At 45.3% G+C, this 16,976-nt stretch overlaps 2 protein-coding genes across 4 annotated transcripts in view; both read left to right on the top strand.

The window, feature by feature from the left end:
* Positions 1-10,437, top strand: part of PSMG1 (proteasome assembly chaperone 1) — an 11,357-nt gene extending 920 nt beyond the window's left edge. Inside the window, exons 2-7 of one of the 2 annotated variants that reach the window (XM_025863532.2) lie at positions 444-550; positions 1,685-1,836; positions 3,579-3,641; positions 6,600-6,798; positions 8,313-8,449; positions 10,215-10,437. In XM_025863532.2, the coding sequence (XP_025719317.2) occupies positions 444-550; positions 1,685-1,836; positions 3,579-3,641; positions 6,600-6,798; positions 8,313-8,449; positions 10,215-10,289 (733 nt within the window). In that variant the 3' untranslated portion in view covers positions 10,290-10,437. The remainder of the gene's footprint in view (positions 1-443; positions 551-1,684; positions 1,837-3,578; positions 3,642-6,599; positions 6,799-8,312; positions 8,450-10,214) is intronic. The other variant, XM_073887031.1, reaches the window with a different exon arrangement.
* A 385-nt stretch (positions 10,438-10,822) lies between these two features.
* LOC112816804 (uncharacterized) lies at positions 10,823-14,611 on the top strand. 2 transcript variants are annotated; one of them, XM_073887033.1, is made up of 5 exons: positions 10,823-11,160; positions 11,285-11,320; positions 11,503-11,823; positions 12,865-12,966; positions 13,153-14,611. In XM_073887033.1, the coding sequence occupies exons 4-5, from the start codon at positions 12,921-12,923 to the stop codon at positions 13,788-13,790; spliced, it is 684 nt and encodes a 227-aa protein (XP_073743134.1). In that variant the 5' UTR covers positions 10,823-11,160; positions 11,285-11,320; positions 11,503-11,823; positions 12,865-12,920; the 3' UTR covers positions 13,791-14,611. The 2 variants fall into 2 exon arrangements, with proteins under 2 accessions (XP_073743134.1, XP_073743133.1); XM_073887032.1 differs by having other exon boundaries at positions 12,295-12,966.
* Positions 14,612-16,976: the final 2,365 nt, after the last annotated feature.

Below are 16,976 nucleotides of genomic sequence, written 5' to 3'. Positions count from 1 at the left end.
TAACCTGTGTGTCCCAAACCCTTAAATCTGTCTGGTTTAACCTGTGTCTCCCTTACCAGCATTCTCTAGATGGACGTTCCTTTTGGAGGCGTGGTCAGATGCAAGTTCAGTATTTTGCTGGCAGGAAGGTGGTACCTGCTATTTCTTACCGCACACTGTACCCATTTGTGCCACTTTGGGGGATGCTAAGATTGGTCAGTGGGTCAGGTGGGCAGCCTGGTCTCCGTTGTGGAGTTCTCCAGGAATTTCGCATCGGATGGTTTTATCTGTTAGTTATTGTTGCCTGAATCTGTTGTTTCCTTTAGATGATAATTACATTCTTTATGAAATTAAAGCCTGCATATTGCTTATTACAAAATCATGCCTCTAGTATCCTTTTTCTCATAATACGGTACTAATTATACTTAAGTTGCTTTAGTTTTGTCTTTTGTTTCTTGTGTTAGGGAGGTGCGGCTCTTCCGAAGACAGACAAAAACATCTTTGGAAGTTTCTCTGCTGGAAAAATATCCTTGCTCCAAATTCATAATTGCTATAGGAAATAATGCAGTAGGTGAGTAGAAATGTGTTAGATTGAAAGAACAAAATCTGAGGGAGGTGGGTGGGGGGTTGGGGTAACTGGATGATGGGCATTAAGGAGGGCACGTGATGTACTGAGCACTGGGTGTTCTATGCAACTGATGAATCACTGAACTCTACCTCTGAAACTAATAATACAGTATATGTTAATTAATTGAATTTAAGTAAAAAATTTTAAAAGAAAAAAACCAAAATCTCTTGTTACTTATTTCTTTCCCTCATACTTCAAATGTCTGTTACTTTTTTAGAAAAAGTCATAGCAGAGTAAATTTGTATCTGAGTAAAATCTGTGCTTGCTCATGTGATACCATCTTTTTGATAAACTTTAAAAAAATAAGATTTAAAGGAAGTGTGCTTCGGTTCAGGAACTTGTAAATTCCAGGAACTGGGTTTATAGTGTGTTCAGGTATCCACATTTCCTCAGACCCCTGGGCCTGTTTGGACCAGACTTGGTGGAACAGAGGTGGCATGTGTACATGGCCAGTGGTTCTTAAATGTTTTTGAATTAACAGGCTCCTTTGAGAACAGGATGAGAGCTCTAAAAATAATAGTGATGGTCGCTAACATTTTTGAGCACTCACGTTTGAAGGTCTGTACATATATGACTCCATTTGATAGGTTAACGTCAGAACAGCACAGAGTTCAGCTAGGACAGCGTACACGAGCAGGTACGCAAACCTGTGTGATTTTAGCTGGTGCACAGGCTCTGGGGGCGAGCATTTGGGATCTCCAGTGAAGCCGATCCCTTGCCCTATCAGGTAGCCCTTGCTTGCAGGACATAGTAAGTACATGGTAAATAACTGTTGACTCATTTATATAAAGTTCTCCCGGCCTATAATTTTCCCGCAAGTGTTGCCTTGTGACAGTGCAGTAAAGCCCGGCAGTAAACCTGTGTTCTTAGTTCCTGCCTCGATACCAACTGTACTTAGGCCATGGCCTTTAACTTCTTGAAGCCTCAGTTTCCTTTTCTGCAAAATTTAGGGATAAGGTCAGCGGTCTTATTGGCTCTTGTAGTTCTCAAATTCTAGAATAACTTGAAATCATTTTTGATTGTAGAAAATGCAGCTTGCAGAACCAGGCACTAAATGATGTGAATTGTTTTTCACAGCGTTTTTGTCGTCATTTGTTATGAATTCAGGAGTCTGGGAAGAAGTTGGCTGTGCTAAACTTTGGAATGAATGGTGTAGAACAACGGACAAAACACATCTGTCCCCTGCAGAGGCCTTTTGTGTGTTTTATCATCTGAAATCGAGTCCCTCGGTACGTGGGCCTTGGATGCTTCAGAGGGAGCTGTTTAGGCATCATTCATTTAGTGTTCGTGTGAATTTCATGTTCCTTTATATCTACTTTTGGGCTGACGAATTGTGCCTGCAGACAGTGTTGTTATTTATATAAATATTAGTGTGGCATACACAGTGTGTTGATAAAGTTCTAGGAAATTCTGAAATAACTTTGTTAGAAAAAAACCACACACAGTAGACATTCACACCTTGCTCTCATTCAAAAAATTATTTCAGCTGGTAACTCTCAATGTGCAAAAATGTGTTCACTCTGTGAAAGCAAGGAGTTCTCCTTTGTGTCAGGATACCCAGGATTTAACAAATGCTAGTATGTGCTAGAAACTCAGGTAATGTTTGTTGAACAAATGAATGCTTTATGCATTCTGAGCATAATTCTCTTGACCTTGAGCTTTTACCCTAACCTGATTTGTTACGTCCTGAAAGTCATTCTGTAGCTGATGTGCAGTGATTCCTTGTGTCCTGTTTGTTCGAATCCTAATCTTGGGTCCATTCCGAGAACACAGCATAGTGGGCAAGTTGAGGGTCAGGCAGATAAGGTGGCCAGGCAGGTGCTGTGTCTCTGCACCTGCTTGTCTGACAGAGTAGCATTCTCCAGCTGCTGAGCTCTTGAACACGGGCCAGTGCAGGGGTTCAAGCAATGGAAGAAGCCACTAAGTCCCTAATATTATAATGGGGCTTGTTTCAAAAGGTAAGGACCAAATGTTAGCCTTGTAAACTGTAAAGTTTGATTTTTTTTAATACTTCTAGTTTTTTTTTAACATGTAATCCAAAGTTATTTAAGTTTGCATAAGGATTTTTATGCACATCCAGCATTTATAGGAGATAAGAATGAAACTAATCATGTTTTTGATCTGATCTTTAGTTGGAAAGATTGTATTTTAGAATAGATTGTGAAGGTTCAGTAGGAGAAATTTCTGTCACCTCTTCTAGTCGTACCACTTCTTAGTTAGATATCTCTTGATGATGCACAACTTACGTGTGTAGTTAATTACATGTCCTGTCTTTTTCTTGTTCTCCATCCCCATGTACCTTTTTTCTCTTCTGTGCCTCCTTTGGTTAATTAAGTGTTAGCATTTCTGGCAATGTTTTAATAGAAGACATTGTTGAGTTCTGTGGATAATACCACTCCATGAGCATTAATAATCAGGAATCCAACCTTTTATGGCATCGTGGCATTACAAATTATTTCACTTTGAGCATATGGGTTGGAACTTGGTTTCTAAAATACTACCGTCTTCAGAGGCATCAGTACCGTTTCACAGTGCCGTTTGGGCTGAGATGCTGTCCAGCTGACATTCACTCTGCTAGCACCTAGAGTTTGTATAATGCTTATGTTTTACAGTGTTTACATTTATTTTGCGTTTGATCTTCCTGGTGGGTGACCTCCAGGAGGGCAGCAGGGCTGGTGTCATTCCTGTGTCATAAAGAAGATTCTGGTAGCATTTACTGGTAGTAGATTCAGTGTCTCCTGTGCAAACTCTTGTGGTCACTCCATTAACGTGTACTTCATTCTTATGTTAACTGCCAGTAGTGGTTTGATTCTTAAGTTTTAAAGATAAATAAATAAGCCAATAGCAAATTCAGAAAACAGGTGTTACCTAAAGGTTATATTAGGATTCGCATGATGCGTATATGGGGGTAGTTCAGAGTGTGTGTAAAATTCCTTTGACCTGACAAAAAACTTGGAATGGGATTTTCCAGGTCCTCCTCTGTCAGTGCAGTTGCTATGTTGCTGAAGATCAGCAGTATCAGTGGCTGGAAAAGGTAAGAGAAATGACGACTGGTGAGCTCCTTTTTTTAAGGGTTCCGTGTCTTAACACTTGAGCCTACACAGCCAAATACCGAGGCAGGGAAGTATTTGTTTTTTTTTTTTCTTTTTAAATTATTTGCTTATTTATTTGAGAGAGCACAGAGGGAGAGGGAGAGGGAGAAGCAGACTTCCCGCTGAGTGGAGAGCCCAGCGCAGGGCTCAGTCCCAGGACCCTGAGATCATGACCTGAGCTGAAGGCAGATGCTTAACTGACTGAGCCACCCAGGCGCCCCTGTTTTTTTCTTAAAAATATCCTAGGAATTTGTTACAGAATATAAAGAATAAAATAACTCATTTAACAAATGTGCTGAAGATTATAGGTCATAGACGCATAAAACAGTTGGATTCTTCCCGGCTGCCGTATTGTTATGTTTGAACGAAAAACAAGCTACTCGCATGAAACAGAACAGGGTCATGGCCACAGGTGCACAATGACAGTGCTGATCATGCAGGCTGGTGATGGCTTGGGGTTGCGAGGCAGGAAACAGGTGCGAGCTGCATTCAGGGGGTTGGCACTTGGCTGCTACTTGCTCCAGATTCCAAAATATTATAGCCATTTGTCTTAGAATTAGGATGGCTTAATTGAGGCTTCATTTTGTCGGAAAATTGTGCATGTTATGTGCCCAATAAAACATAGTTTTCAGTGAAGAATTTAGGAATTTTAGAGAATAATCATAGTTTTGGCAGTTGCATATTATTTTTTTAAGATTTTTTAAGCGACTGCCTTTGGCTCAGGTCATGATCCTGGAGTCCCAGGATCGAGTCCCGCATCGAGCTCCCTGCTCAGCAGGGAGTCTGCTTCTCCCTCTGACCTTCTTCCCTCTCATGGTCTCTCTCTACCATTCTCTCTCTCTCAATAAATAAATAAAAATCTTTAAAAAAAAATTAAAAAAAAGAGTTTTTGTTTATTCATTTGAGAGAGAGACGGAGAGCATGAGCAGGGGGGGAGGCAGAGGGAGAAGCGACTCCCTGAGGAGCCGGGAGTCCGACGTGGGGCTTGATCCCAGGACCTGGAGATCACAGCCTGAGCTGAAGTCAGGCAAAGGCAGACGCTTAACCATCTGAGCCACCCAGGCGCTCCAGTTGCATATTATTTTTAAATGAAGTAGGTCTCAAATATATATCTTAGCAACATTTGAGCTTAAATCTTAGGTATATTTTTGTTTAGGTATTAAAATTAAATTAATTAGAAATAAATTTGGTGTACACCTGTTTTAAACCAGGTTGGCATACTTGGAAACATTTATTAAAAGTTATTAAATACATCTTATTAAATGAGGAGTTATTCAAGAAGGTCTGTGGCCCTTCTCACAATCATATATGTGATTTTGTGTTGTGTACTGATGTGTATTTTTCTAGTGTATTATTTTAGCTTTCCCCAGGTCTTGAAGGGTGGGAAACTGTTGTGTTAATTTTTGTTTGTGTTTAAAGATTTTATTTAGGGGCACCTGGGTGGCTTAGCTAAGCGTCTGCCTTTGACTCAGGTCATGATCCAGGGTCCTGGGATTGAGCCCTGTGTCCCCGAAGGAACAGATCTCTCTCTCTTTAAAAAAAAAAAAATAAATAAAGATTTTATTTATTTGAGAGAGAGTGCACAAGCAAGGGAAGCAGCAGAGGGAGAGGGAGAAGCAGACTCCCCGCTGAGCAGGGAGCCCGATGTAGGGCTCTATCCTAGGACCCTGGTTTCATGACCCGAGCTGAAGGAAGATGCTTAACCAACTGAGCCACCCAGGCACCCCAATTTGTGTTTTTTTAATTTAAGTAGGATGATTGTTATGTCAAAAATATTTTATTATTTTTGTACTATGGGACTTTTCTTTTCCAGAACTTAAAAACTTTTTAATCAGTATTTTTTTTTCCTTAGGGACACTCTGCATCCCCCTAACTGTTTGGTTCATGTCAGCCATAAAATCCTGATAAACACACACAGTCTAACAGAGTGGTCAAGTGTGAATTCAGACTGTGGGTGTTGTAGGGAGGTTGATAAATTAGGCTTTGTGAGTGATGTTGTATTTCTTAAATGGGATGTATCTGCTGATGTTAACTATTTTGTGTTTATTTACAAAGCTATGAGATGATGAAATTAGCCTTAGAAATCATTAATGATGTGTAAAATCTGTAGTTCTGTTGTTATTATTAGAAATAGCCATTTTCTTCTTTCGTAAAATACTTCCCAACAAGGTGAGTGGCCTAAAGTTTACTTTTTTTCTTAAAAAAAAAAAAAATAGCTGCTTGTTTTGTTTACATCACCATAGGTTTTAAAAGCTGGAAAGGGTCCTTGGAACTTCATGAAATACACACTTAGGGGAAAATAAAGATCTAGAGTGATTAAAACTTGCCTATAAGCAAAATAACTTAAAAAATGCATTTAAGAAATACTGCAGTGATACAACACTATTACGAATGCACCTTGCAGCTTAGAAACATCTTTATTAAAGTGTTCTTGGATACATCAACACATGGATTAGAGAAGGGGGATCACTTCCTTTTGCTGATATTCTGCTAGTCCAAATGTAGCTTGCAAGTAAAGTGGTGTTCTTAGAAATGTCTGTATTAGAAGAGATCTCGTAGTCCAGCAGCTGCTTTGCGCTGGAAGCCAGTCCTGGTGTTAGCCCAGCTGCTGTGGGTACGTTTCTTCCCGACTTCATTGACTGCACACTGCAGCCCCCTTAGGTGGGTAGTACTGTCCTCTGTTCACAGCTGAGGAAAGTGACTTAGAAAAGGTCAGCAAACCAGGAAGTGACAGACCCAAGATCAAACCCAGGTGAGGGGACAGCAAATGTGTTCTCTTTTCCACCACCTCTCCAGGGGGGATATTACTGTGAATGGTGTTAGATAAACAGCTAGGGGAATCTTTCTGTTCTTTAACAAAACTGTGTGTGTATTTTAATTTGAGGTCAATTTTGCCTTAGGTCTTTGGCTCTTGTGCAAGGAAGAATATGCAAGTAACTCTTCTCACATGTCGACATGTTACTGACTATAAAACTTCAGAATCTATTAGCAGCCTTCATTCTCCTTTTCTGAAAGCCCTAAAAACACAGAATTTCAAAGAGCCTCCATGCTGTTCACTGCTGGAACAACCAAATATCGTACATGATCTTCCTGCAGCAGGTGGTATTAAAATTTGTAACATTTACAGCATATCTTGTTAGTGCTTTATTGGTTATTGGTTATTACTTTGACTATTAGAGGTCTTTCTAAAGTAGTTCGTTAATGATGATACCAATGTATTGCTGTTAATCTTTAATATTTATTTTTGCTAGTATGTTGTGTTTGATTTGAGTTCTAACGTTGTCCACACACACACAGTTATGATGTGAGAGCAGCTCAGAGTTCTTTTTTTTTTTAAATTTTTTATTTTTATGTTAATCACCATATATTACATCATTAGTTTTTGATGTAGTGTTCCATGATTCATTGTTTGTTCATAACACCCAGTGCTCCATGCAGAATGTGCCCTCTTTAATACCCTTCACCAGGCTAACCCATCCCCCTACCCTCCTCCCCTCTAGAACCCTCAGTTTGTTTTCCAGAGTCCATCATCTCTCATGGTTTGTCTCCCCCTCTGACTTACTCCCCTTCATTCTTCCTCTCCTGTTACCTTCTTCTTTTTCTTTTTTCTTAAAATATGTTGCGTTATTTGTTTCAGAGGTACAGATCTGTGATTCAACAGTCTTGCACAATTCACAGCGCTCACCATAGCACATACCCTCCCCAATGTCTATCACCCAGCCACCCCATCCCTCCCACCCCCGACCACTCCAGCAACCCTCAGTTTGTTTCCTGAGATTAAGAATTCCTCATATCAGTGAGGTCATATGATACATGTCTTTCTCTGATTGACTTATTTCACTCAGCATAACACCCTCCAGTTCCATCCACGTCGTTGCAAATGGCAAGATCTCATTCCTTTTGATGGCTGCATAATATTCCATTGTGTATATATACCACATCTTCTTTATCCATTCATCTGTCGATGGACATCTTGGCTCTTTCCACAGTTTGGCTATTGTGGACCAGCTCAGAGTTCTTAACTGTTAGGTTGCAGAGTTACTCTGGTTCTTTTTGGTCTGTGATAACATCATGCAAGCCGATGTTAGATGTAAATTGTTGGTGCATGAAAGTTGATAAAGGATGTTTTAATTGTCAAGATAGAAGTATCCAGATACTGAATCTGGAGTTTCTTTAATATTTTATTTTTTATTACTGTTACTAATTATACCCTAGCATCACATCAAGATGAGATTGTTTCTTACTTTTCAGTAGCTAATATAATTGTTATTTGTTAATAAGTAAGTTTTTCCCCCTGTTTACTGGAATAAGTGGCTAATTTATTGTATTATATTCAGCAAAATTTTAATCTTGTAGTTACTTATGATGTGTCTCAGTATATTCGGGAAATGCAAAATAAGCAATATTTGCAAAAGCAAGAAATTACTTAGCGAAAATAAATTGGCTTTGAAAGAAAATACGCATCATAAGTGGTTTGATATGGCAGTAAACACATTAAGGAAAGCAACAGAGACAACTATTTTTAAAAGTAGCCTTTGTTATTTAGAGGTATTTAGTTTAAAAATTATACAGTAGAAGACTTAAGTGTTTTTTTTTCCTTGTGTTATTCATAGTTCTGAGTTACTGTCAAGTGTGGAAGATTCCTGCAGTTCTGTACTTGTGTTATACTGATATGATGAAGTTAGACCTAATCACAGTTGAAGCTTTTAAGCCTATCCTTTCTTCCAGAAGCTTGAAAGGTTTGGTTAAGGTAAGGTTTTAGCCCATTGACTTAACACCTGAGTTATAACAAACTTAATAACAAATGGTAAATTTATGGTACTGATTTAAAACTTAAGGAACGCTTAGAGATCCTTTTTTCTCAAAGTAAAGCTTTCTAATCTGGCACTTGGAATTGGATTGTCACCCTCTCTTTTAGATGTACTTCTGTAACTGGAGAAATGTTTTGTTCATGCTTTTTCATGGTAGATCAGTGCAGCGCATTGATAGAAATTCCAGATGGCTGTGTAGAAAGGTGGTTTGACTGTTCAGGAAGTTTCTGTGACTAATTCATTTGGAAGGTTGTAATATTTAAGAAGGCATTTTTGAGCACAGCATGGATCAAATTTTCAATGTTTATTCACTTAATTTTGCATGGGACTGGCTATGTGAAGGCGAGATAAACCCGTTTCCTGCTCTCCGTGTGTGTGTGTGTGTGTCCCTGGGCTCTTTCACCAGAAAACGTCATATTGGAACATGTACACAAAAAGTTTTGCCTGTGATTTCAGGTGGGTTTAGGAGCTCCTGTCTTTTCCCTAAGAGATTTGCTGAAAGGGCATGCGCCCTGGGTAAGACCTTCTCTCCTACAGGGAAGAGACAACAACGGCGTTCCACAGTGGGAGTCCTGTTCTATTGTAGAACGACCACTGGTGTTAAGACACCTTTTCTGGCAAGTTCTGTTGGAGTTAGCTCATTGCACTTGTCTCATTAAATTAGTTTGCTTGCTGGATGGTCAGCTCCGTGGGAATGGACCCCTTTTTTCCATTTGGGTATCCCCAGGTCATCAGGTACCTGGCATACAGGAGAATGCATTCCCAGCCGTTTGGTGAATTAGTAAGAGTAGAACTTAGAACTAAGCTCGTGTAATTCAAGCATGATTTCACAGTAGCTGGAGTCACGGGCAAGCTTTCTGGGCAGCTGAGTTGTTTCATCGGTCACGTCGCTCTCGGGGGACGTACTGCTCGTGGGGTTTGCTTCTGTGGTTAACGGCTGTTCTGTTCCGGGGTGGCACGGCGCGCCGCACGCGTTCCGGGGACTGGAAATCGTCGTGTGGAGTCGAAGTCCACCTGCAGCTTTTAGGAGTATTCTTTGAAGGGGAAATTGAGCTACCTTGTCCTAAGCTGTTCGTTTCTTCCTGTAAACGTTAATGGAGTTTGAGGAGCGCGTTCGTCTCTCAGACGGGAGCAGACGTGGCCGTCCTGAGTTCACTCACAGTCTCTGTTGATCTGGGGGGGGGGGCGTGCGGCCACCGACGTGGACCTCTCTTGAGCCATGTGAGCGCCACGGCCTGGCGGCGGCTCACAGCACTGCCGTGCCAGCCGGGCGGAGGAGAGCGCCCCGTCCCCGTCGCGGGCCCGCCGCGGTGGGGCGAGGGCCATCTGAGGAGAGGTGGCAGCGGGGAGCGCGGACGTGGGCGGGCTCAGAGCCGAGCGCTCCCGTGGGGGAGAGGCCGGCCTGGAGGGTCACCTCCCGCCAGAGGTCTCGGAAGGGCCGTGGAGGCCGTGAGGCATCCCCGGAGAGTTTTGGGCAAGGGGAGGACAGGCTTAGATGTTTCACCTCCTTAAACACTTCGATGTCCTGAAGCGCTGAGGTAGCTGCCCCGGTGTGCTACCTCCCGGAAGAGATTCAGGGCCGGGCCTGCTCCCTCTGCGTGCCATTCTGTGTGCGGCCTGAGAGTGCAGGGGTTGGAGTGTCTCCATTGTTTCTGACTGTGTTCTCCGTCCCACCGAGCTGATGACTTTCTTCTCCTCTTCCAGAATATTCCCCAGAGCACAGACATACTGAAGAAATTGCTGACAACAAATGAGATTCAGAGCAACATTTATACATGATTCCAAAGATCGTTTTGTAAAGTGTTATTACCCATCCATTCCTTCAAGGGGAGCAGTGTGTATGGTTTTGTTTTGTTTTGTTTTGTTTTTTTTCCCCCAAGGGGGTGTTTTACAGGTATACAAACAGAATAAACTTAATTTAAATTCATTATAGTTTTGTTTCCTTTTTTTTGGTGGTACTCTTGACAACTGAAATAAGCCAGATGTTTTTCTTCATCCACTAGGTGGGAGTATTGTTTTATTTGAATATTTTATACTAATATAGTTAAAGTTTTTAAAAACCTACAGATAATACAGGTTTTAGTAATATGTAAGCAGAGTTACTTTAGTGCAGCAGTTCTGTGTGATACTTGAAAGTTATTTGTTGGTGATTATTATTTTATTTATGAGAGAGAGAGCTACGAGCCGGAGGAGGAAGGGAGGGGTGGAGGGAGGGGGAGAAGCAGGCTCCCCACCGAGCAGGGAGCAGGGATCCCGACCCCGGGGCTCGATCCCAGGCCCCTGGATCACGACCTGAGCCGAAGGCAGACGCTTAACCGACTGAGCCACCCAGGTGTCCCTGTTGGTGATTCTTAATATGTGAAAAGTTTGTATTTTATGGGTTCTTCAGGTTTTTTGTGTGGGTAAAAATTGATCAGGTAACAAAGTTACATGTTTGCTCAAAATGAAATAAAAAGAAATGTGTATTTCATCACTTTTCAGTAATATCTGCCAGGCAGGCTCTTCGTGCAGACTTCTCCGGGCCCTGGTGCAGGGTTAACTGTGCTGGAGGTACAGGCTCGGCTGTGGCAGACCTGCTGTCGCTGGAATGTGACATGAGTCATGAGCTTGAAGTAGCCACCCTGCTACAGAAAACCACACACTGCACTCGGTCAGTGAAAATAAATTTTACAGTGGTGAAGTTGAGAAATGCTGCTTTATCTCTTTATAAGTTGTGGAATCATTTGTATATTACAGATTTATTATTACTTTTATTTTATTTCAATTCTAGTTAGTTGGCATGCAGTTCACTATTGGTCTCAGGAGTAGAGGTCAGTGGTTCATCATTTACATACAACTCTTTCAGTGCTTACCACAAGTGCCTTCCTTAACGCCCATCCCCCACGTAGCCCATCCCCCACCCACCTATATATTACAGATGGAGACAACGTACTCGTATCTAGTCGTATCTTCTAGATTCCGTTTGCTTACCTTTGCTTACTGTTCTTGACAGTGTTCGTAGGTGGGTTGAGGACACTCTGCACTCCCCTTCTTGAGCGTCGGAAGTCTTGGGCAGGGCGCGTGTGAACACACTTTGATGATAGAAATTGAAGCATTCTTGTTGGAGAAATGTCTGCATTCATTCAGAAATGTGTTTGCAGAGCCCTGTGGTGACTTTGGGGTCCAGTCTGGAGCTAGAGCCTTCTTTCACCATGAGGGTTAGTTGGTCACAGAGGGGTAACCAAGAGTAACCTTGGAAAACAGCAACTCTCAGGCTGACCCTTACAGGCCTGGTGGCCCCTGGAGTCCCAGTTTCCTCATCTCTAAACTGCAGGTAGGTAAAGGAAAATTAATGAATTAGTGTAAGTGTGCAGTAAGTGTTTCTTCCCTCAGGTTCCATTTTTCATCTGTTTAGTGAGGAAGAATCGACCTGTTTATGTGGTTGGGTGGTTGTAAGTATAAAAATAGAAAAACGCTTTCGATGAACAGGAGAGGGTACTCCACGTGCACACCCCTGTGTACACCCACCCCAGAGACCCCGACTTCACAGTGCAGCCAGGAAGGTGTGACCGGCAGGCACTGTCCCCCGTTCCTTCTCAACCCTCCATGCCACATTCGAGAACCATGATTCTTGGCAATATCAAGGCCAGGAGTGGAGTTGCTGGGGGAGATGCTTAGTGGTTGGGTTTATCAGTGTGGCGGGCTGGTTGAGTGTGTTTTATGTTCCTTACTTTGCACTGAGGTTCATTTCCAGTAACATCAGTAATTATTTAGCGGCATAGAATCTATAATTATATTCATGCAGAGAAGTCGCCCATTTGAATGGCGGTGGTTTCTGGAGAAAAGTAATCGGAACGAACACAAGTGGGTACCTGCAATGCTGACGTCTCTTTAATGCCGATGGACACTCATTTGTGAACCGTATGCAAGTCTGGAGATCTTGGTTTGGGCTGGAGAGAGACGCAGAGAGGAGGGTTGTGCAGGGGTGATGGTGAGAGAGGATCTGCACTGAGGCTGCCTGGAGTCCTGCTTGTTTGGGGAGGCGGGGAGGAAGCACTCTGCAAGGTGCCCCTGGGGCTCTCCAGGCGAGTCGCTCTCCAGAAGAGCTCAGGGGAGGCCTGGGCAGGAGCCCACCCTACCCGCCCCTGCTGTGTGGCTTCTTGACTTAATTACCCGACTTCAGAACAGGCACTGGGTATCCAGTCTGTTCTCCACCCTCACGTTCAACAAGGCCACCCCTGACATTTTTGAAGGTGAAGTAGCAGCGGCCTCTTTCTGGTGGCCTACTTAACTCTGAAGCTGCTGGAATAAACTCCATCACGGCCACACCTGGAGCCTTGGCTCCCCCGCTCTCTGCAAATTCTGCTTTGTCTAGTGAAAATCCCAGGCAATGGCACTCTCCATTAGTGTTTGGGGAAAGGAAAGGAGGGGATGGAGTTCAACATCGTTTTGACTGTCCTTAACGCATCTGGCAAAGGTGAGCCCGAGCTGCCTGCAAGTGTACCTGTGCCGTCTGGTTTCACTACAGCAGATCTGGGGGAGGGCGTGCAAGGGGAGGGTTTCCACGGAAGCCGGGCCAGTGTACTTACTCTGTGAATGTCAGTTTCGCTTGTTCAGGAAGAGGACCGGATGTGTGAACTAGCCCTCGCTCTCCCTTCTCCAGCCTCGTTGCCATTTGGAGATGCTGTTAGTCCCCTTCAGCCCGGACTGCGTCCTGGAAAGGAGCTACTGCGATTGACCACAGAGCAGAGGACTATGCCGTACTTCATGTTGCCTAGACAGCTTTATGGTTGTCATCTGACACCGTCCTTGAAACAGGCCGAGGAAGAGCCTGTTCTACAAACGAGGCCGCTAAGGAGCTTGAGTCCCACAGGGTCAGACCCCGGTGAGGGGTGGATTTCAGCCCAGCTCTGCTGCACCGGGCTCAGCGTTCCCTGCAAAACTGCCCACCCGAGGCTGGGGAATGCAAGGTTCCAGGGCCTCACGGCTGGAACCATCCGGAAGACCGGAAAGCCCATGACCAAAGATGGCTCAGCCTGCCAGGGACAGGACTGGCCCGAAAGAACCAAGTTCCCCGCCTCAGCAGCTCCACATCTAGCAAGTCCCAGCAGGTGGCCCTGGGCACAGAGCAGACTGACATCGGGCGGAGCCGCTGAGCTGGGGTCTGTTCCATGTCAGGCTTCTGGGGGCAGTGTGCACTCGGCCCCACACCCGGCTCTCCTCGTCCGAGTTCGAGTTTCTGTCTGGAACCTGTTTCGTGCTGTGGGCAGGAGGCTAGGAGAGCAGGGCCTAAGTCCCTGAGGGAAGTCACGCTGGCAAGGAAATTGCAGGCCGTGTGGGCCACTGCACAGAAAGCTGCCGGGCAGAGGATCTCAGTGGGCGCTTAGTGGAGGGGAACATACCAGAAATCCGAGAACTGGCGGCGGAACTGTGCTCTAGACGCAAAATGGTATTTGGAAGTGTCTTCTGGGAATGTCAGCTCCTCTGGCTGAGCCCGGTGAGGCCCGGCCAGGAGCTGCTGAAGCGCCAGGGCGGCCGTCCCAGGGCATGGAGTCAGAATCCAGACGGCATGACCTGCTAGGCCTGGCCCACAGGCCCGACAGCAGGCCCAGCCAAGACACGCCTGGTCCCCGCCGCCTTCTGGACTTGTCCCCAAAGAGGCGAGGGTTCTCTCTCCAGTCCCAGAATGCCTCCAACTTCGAGAGATACGGGGCCTGGGCAGAGGCCTCAGAATGAACGGACACCCTGGCCTGCCCTGTCCGGGAGCTGCAGGCCTGTGGCGAGGCCCATGGGCACCCCGAGGCCTCGTGGCTGGACTCAGACCCACATGGATCTGCGTTACTCTGAACCCTGGGGTCTCCACTGGGTCAAATGTGGGCCTTTGATGTTTATAACAAAACAACCTGTGTTTTGGGTTGCCATGTGGCTGCCAGACCATGAGCCTTGCTGGCGATGACTCAGAAATTCCGCCTCATGTTCTCAAAAGGCCAGAGTGCTGGATTGAAACCACATATTAATAACTTGGCCGTCTGCTCAATCTCGTAATATTAAATGTGAGATTGTTCGTGTATTCGTGTCTACACATTGTGAAACCAATATTAAACATGACCCATACCAAAATAGCTCAGAGTGTATTTATTTCAAAGGAAACAGAATGATTTACGTTGAATCCTCATTGCTGCGGTGAACTTTAAAGGTATCTTGAGGAAGGGATAAAAGGCCATGCAGTTATTACTGCAAGTTCACAGAAATCTTTGGACTTTTAAGATACGAGGTCCTTTTTATTTAAACATTTTTAGATGTTATAACTACAAAAGCATTTCTGCTTTTGACTCATGATCTGCTTAGGTTTTTGATTAAACCTTCATTCATTCTCTTTCTCTCCCTAGGATGTTCTATTCCCATGTTCGACAAACATGCTTGCTTCGCCCATGTTCTAGAACCTTCTTTCGGTCCTGCTGAACAAGGAGCTGAAGCCATCTTCCCATCTCTTGTCCTCTGGGCTCTGGGGCTCCTAGAACACCCGTCTCTGTGGGGGCATTATGCAGCGTCCCAGTGCACCAGGTCCCGCTACTCCTGGGTGCCTCCGTCAGGCCCGCAGTTCCGCAGAAGCCTGTTTTAGCGCCAGCCTCGGTGCCCCCCGTGTCCCCCTCCCCCTCCCTCTCACCCTGCGGCCAAAGGGCACTCGCCACGGGAACGGGGAGCCCCGCCACTCCTGTTGTCTGTCAGATAAACTCCGAGTATCCGATGCCCATTCAGGCTCCTACTTAGTCCAGATTAATCGGTCTTTCCCAGTCTTACCTCCCTGCTCTTTAAAAACTCAGCCACGTGCTGCCTTTTTCAAAAGTTGCTCCTACCTGCTCAGCTGGTAGCCGTCTGTTCTGCCTCTGATCTCCACGGAGCCAGACAGCACGTGTACCTGTCCCCCCAGCACCCGAGCCATCTGTGTGGACGGGCTCGAAGGGTGGGGGCGATGCTCTGTCGGGATTTGGGGGCAACTCCCTGGGCAGGGGTGAAGATGAGAGGGTTGAGAGTCAGCCCTGGAGGATGTTGCCTTGAATGTGTGCCTCGCACAGGTATGAATCCTTGGCAGGTAAGAGTTAGGGCCCCGAAGCCAGACGCCTGCCTCTCAGCAGAAACAGGACAAAAGTGAGGGCATTCCCACAATTGGCAAATGGGATTTTAGCCACAGCGGTGCAGGATTATCGTGAATTTCTCAGTGAGTAGAAATCAGAGCAAAATACTGGAACATGCGCCATTGAAAAAGAGAAAGCTTATTATCTATATGTCTATATGTCTATATATGACTAGTGAGTGCACTCCATGCCCAAACCTGAGAGTGGCCATACAAGTCTTTATCTATCTATCTATCTATCTATCATCTATCATCTTTCTGCCTATCTACAAGATTTTATTTATTTGTCAGAGAGAGAGAGAGAGAGCACAAAGCAGGGGGAGTGGCAGGCAGAGGGAGAAGCAGTCTCCCTCCTGAGCAGGGATCCCAAGACCCTGGGATCATGACCTGAGCTGAAGGCAGATGCTTAACCAACTGAGCCACCCAGGTGTCTCAAGTCTTTACTTTTCTGTAGTGGGTCTCCCATTTCTCTTTTGGGCCTACATTCCACCCACGACAGGAACTAGATCTTCCTTAGTTCAGGAGAGCCCTTTCCCTGGGATGTGTCTCCACGTTGGGCACCGACCTGGGTCTCAGGGAAGGCGTCGCACCAAGAAGACCTGTCCCAGCTTCTTCCGCTGGTGTCTGCGGACACAGGCTGCTTCTTGACCCCCGTTCTCTGTTCTCTTGGGGCCACCTCAGCCCCAGGCCCAGAGCATGCAGCAGTAGAATGCTCTGGGGACGATGAGGGCTGTTTCAAGGCAGCTTTCCAACACTGCAGAGGGGCATCTCTTCTGCCCTGATGTTGGAGGGGTCCACTGTTTCTTTTGTAGTTTGTGTCTGGTAAAATTCTGGGGTTGGGCATTTTGCTGGGCCCTTCCTAGGGAAGGTTCCCGTTGCCCTGTGATCCAGGCGATCTGTCGTGCTGGCCTCTGCCCGGCCCTGGCTTGGGAAGTCGGGACACATGCAGGGACCCCCAACAACATCTACGCTCCCTGTCCCCACCCTCCTCATCCACTTCCCTGCGGTCTCCTCTCTGGGCACAGGAAGGACCAGCTCAGATGGATCTTGTATCTCCATCTTTCCGTTTAGACCAAGACCTCACATTCTGGGACTCGAAATGGGCGGAGTTTGACTCCTGTACTCGGAGCTCTGCACGGTCATTCATTCAGTGTGGCATGAAGCAGGGGATACTGGAGGGGGGCACGGGGTGCGGGGGCTATGAGGAACACAAACCAGAGTCACACTGCGAAAACCAGACACAAAGACAAGGGAAGAATATTTGTTCAAGTTTTAGTCATGATTGTTTTTAGGTGGTGGGGTTTTGGTGGTTTTCTGCTTTTTACTTAAAAAAAATCTTTTTGGGGGGGCGC

The sequence above is a fragment of the Callorhinus ursinus genome, unplaced genomic scaffold (assembly GCF_003265705.2).
Source record: "Callorhinus ursinus isolate GAN/ISIS: 27379988/994484 unplaced genomic scaffold, GSC_fseal_2.0 scaffold75, whole genome shotgun sequence".
In the NCBI taxonomy this organism is placed as follows: domain Eukaryota; kingdom Metazoa; phylum Chordata; class Mammalia; order Carnivora; family Otariidae; genus Callorhinus; species Callorhinus ursinus.
The sequence above is the reverse complement of the archived record's forward strand: the minus strand, read 5'-3'. Positions and strand labels throughout refer to the sequence as shown.

Excerpts from the sequence above, each read along its gene's own strand:
- LOC112816804 (XM_073887033.1), top strand. The coding sequence starts at position 12,921 with ATGGAGTTCAACATCGTTTTGACTGTCCTTAACGCATCTGGCAAAG. Across the intron at positions 12,967-13,152 it reads CCTTAACGCATCTGGCAAAG|CCTCGTTGCCATTTGGAGAT; the intron begins GTGAGCCCGAGC and ends TCCCTTCTCCAG.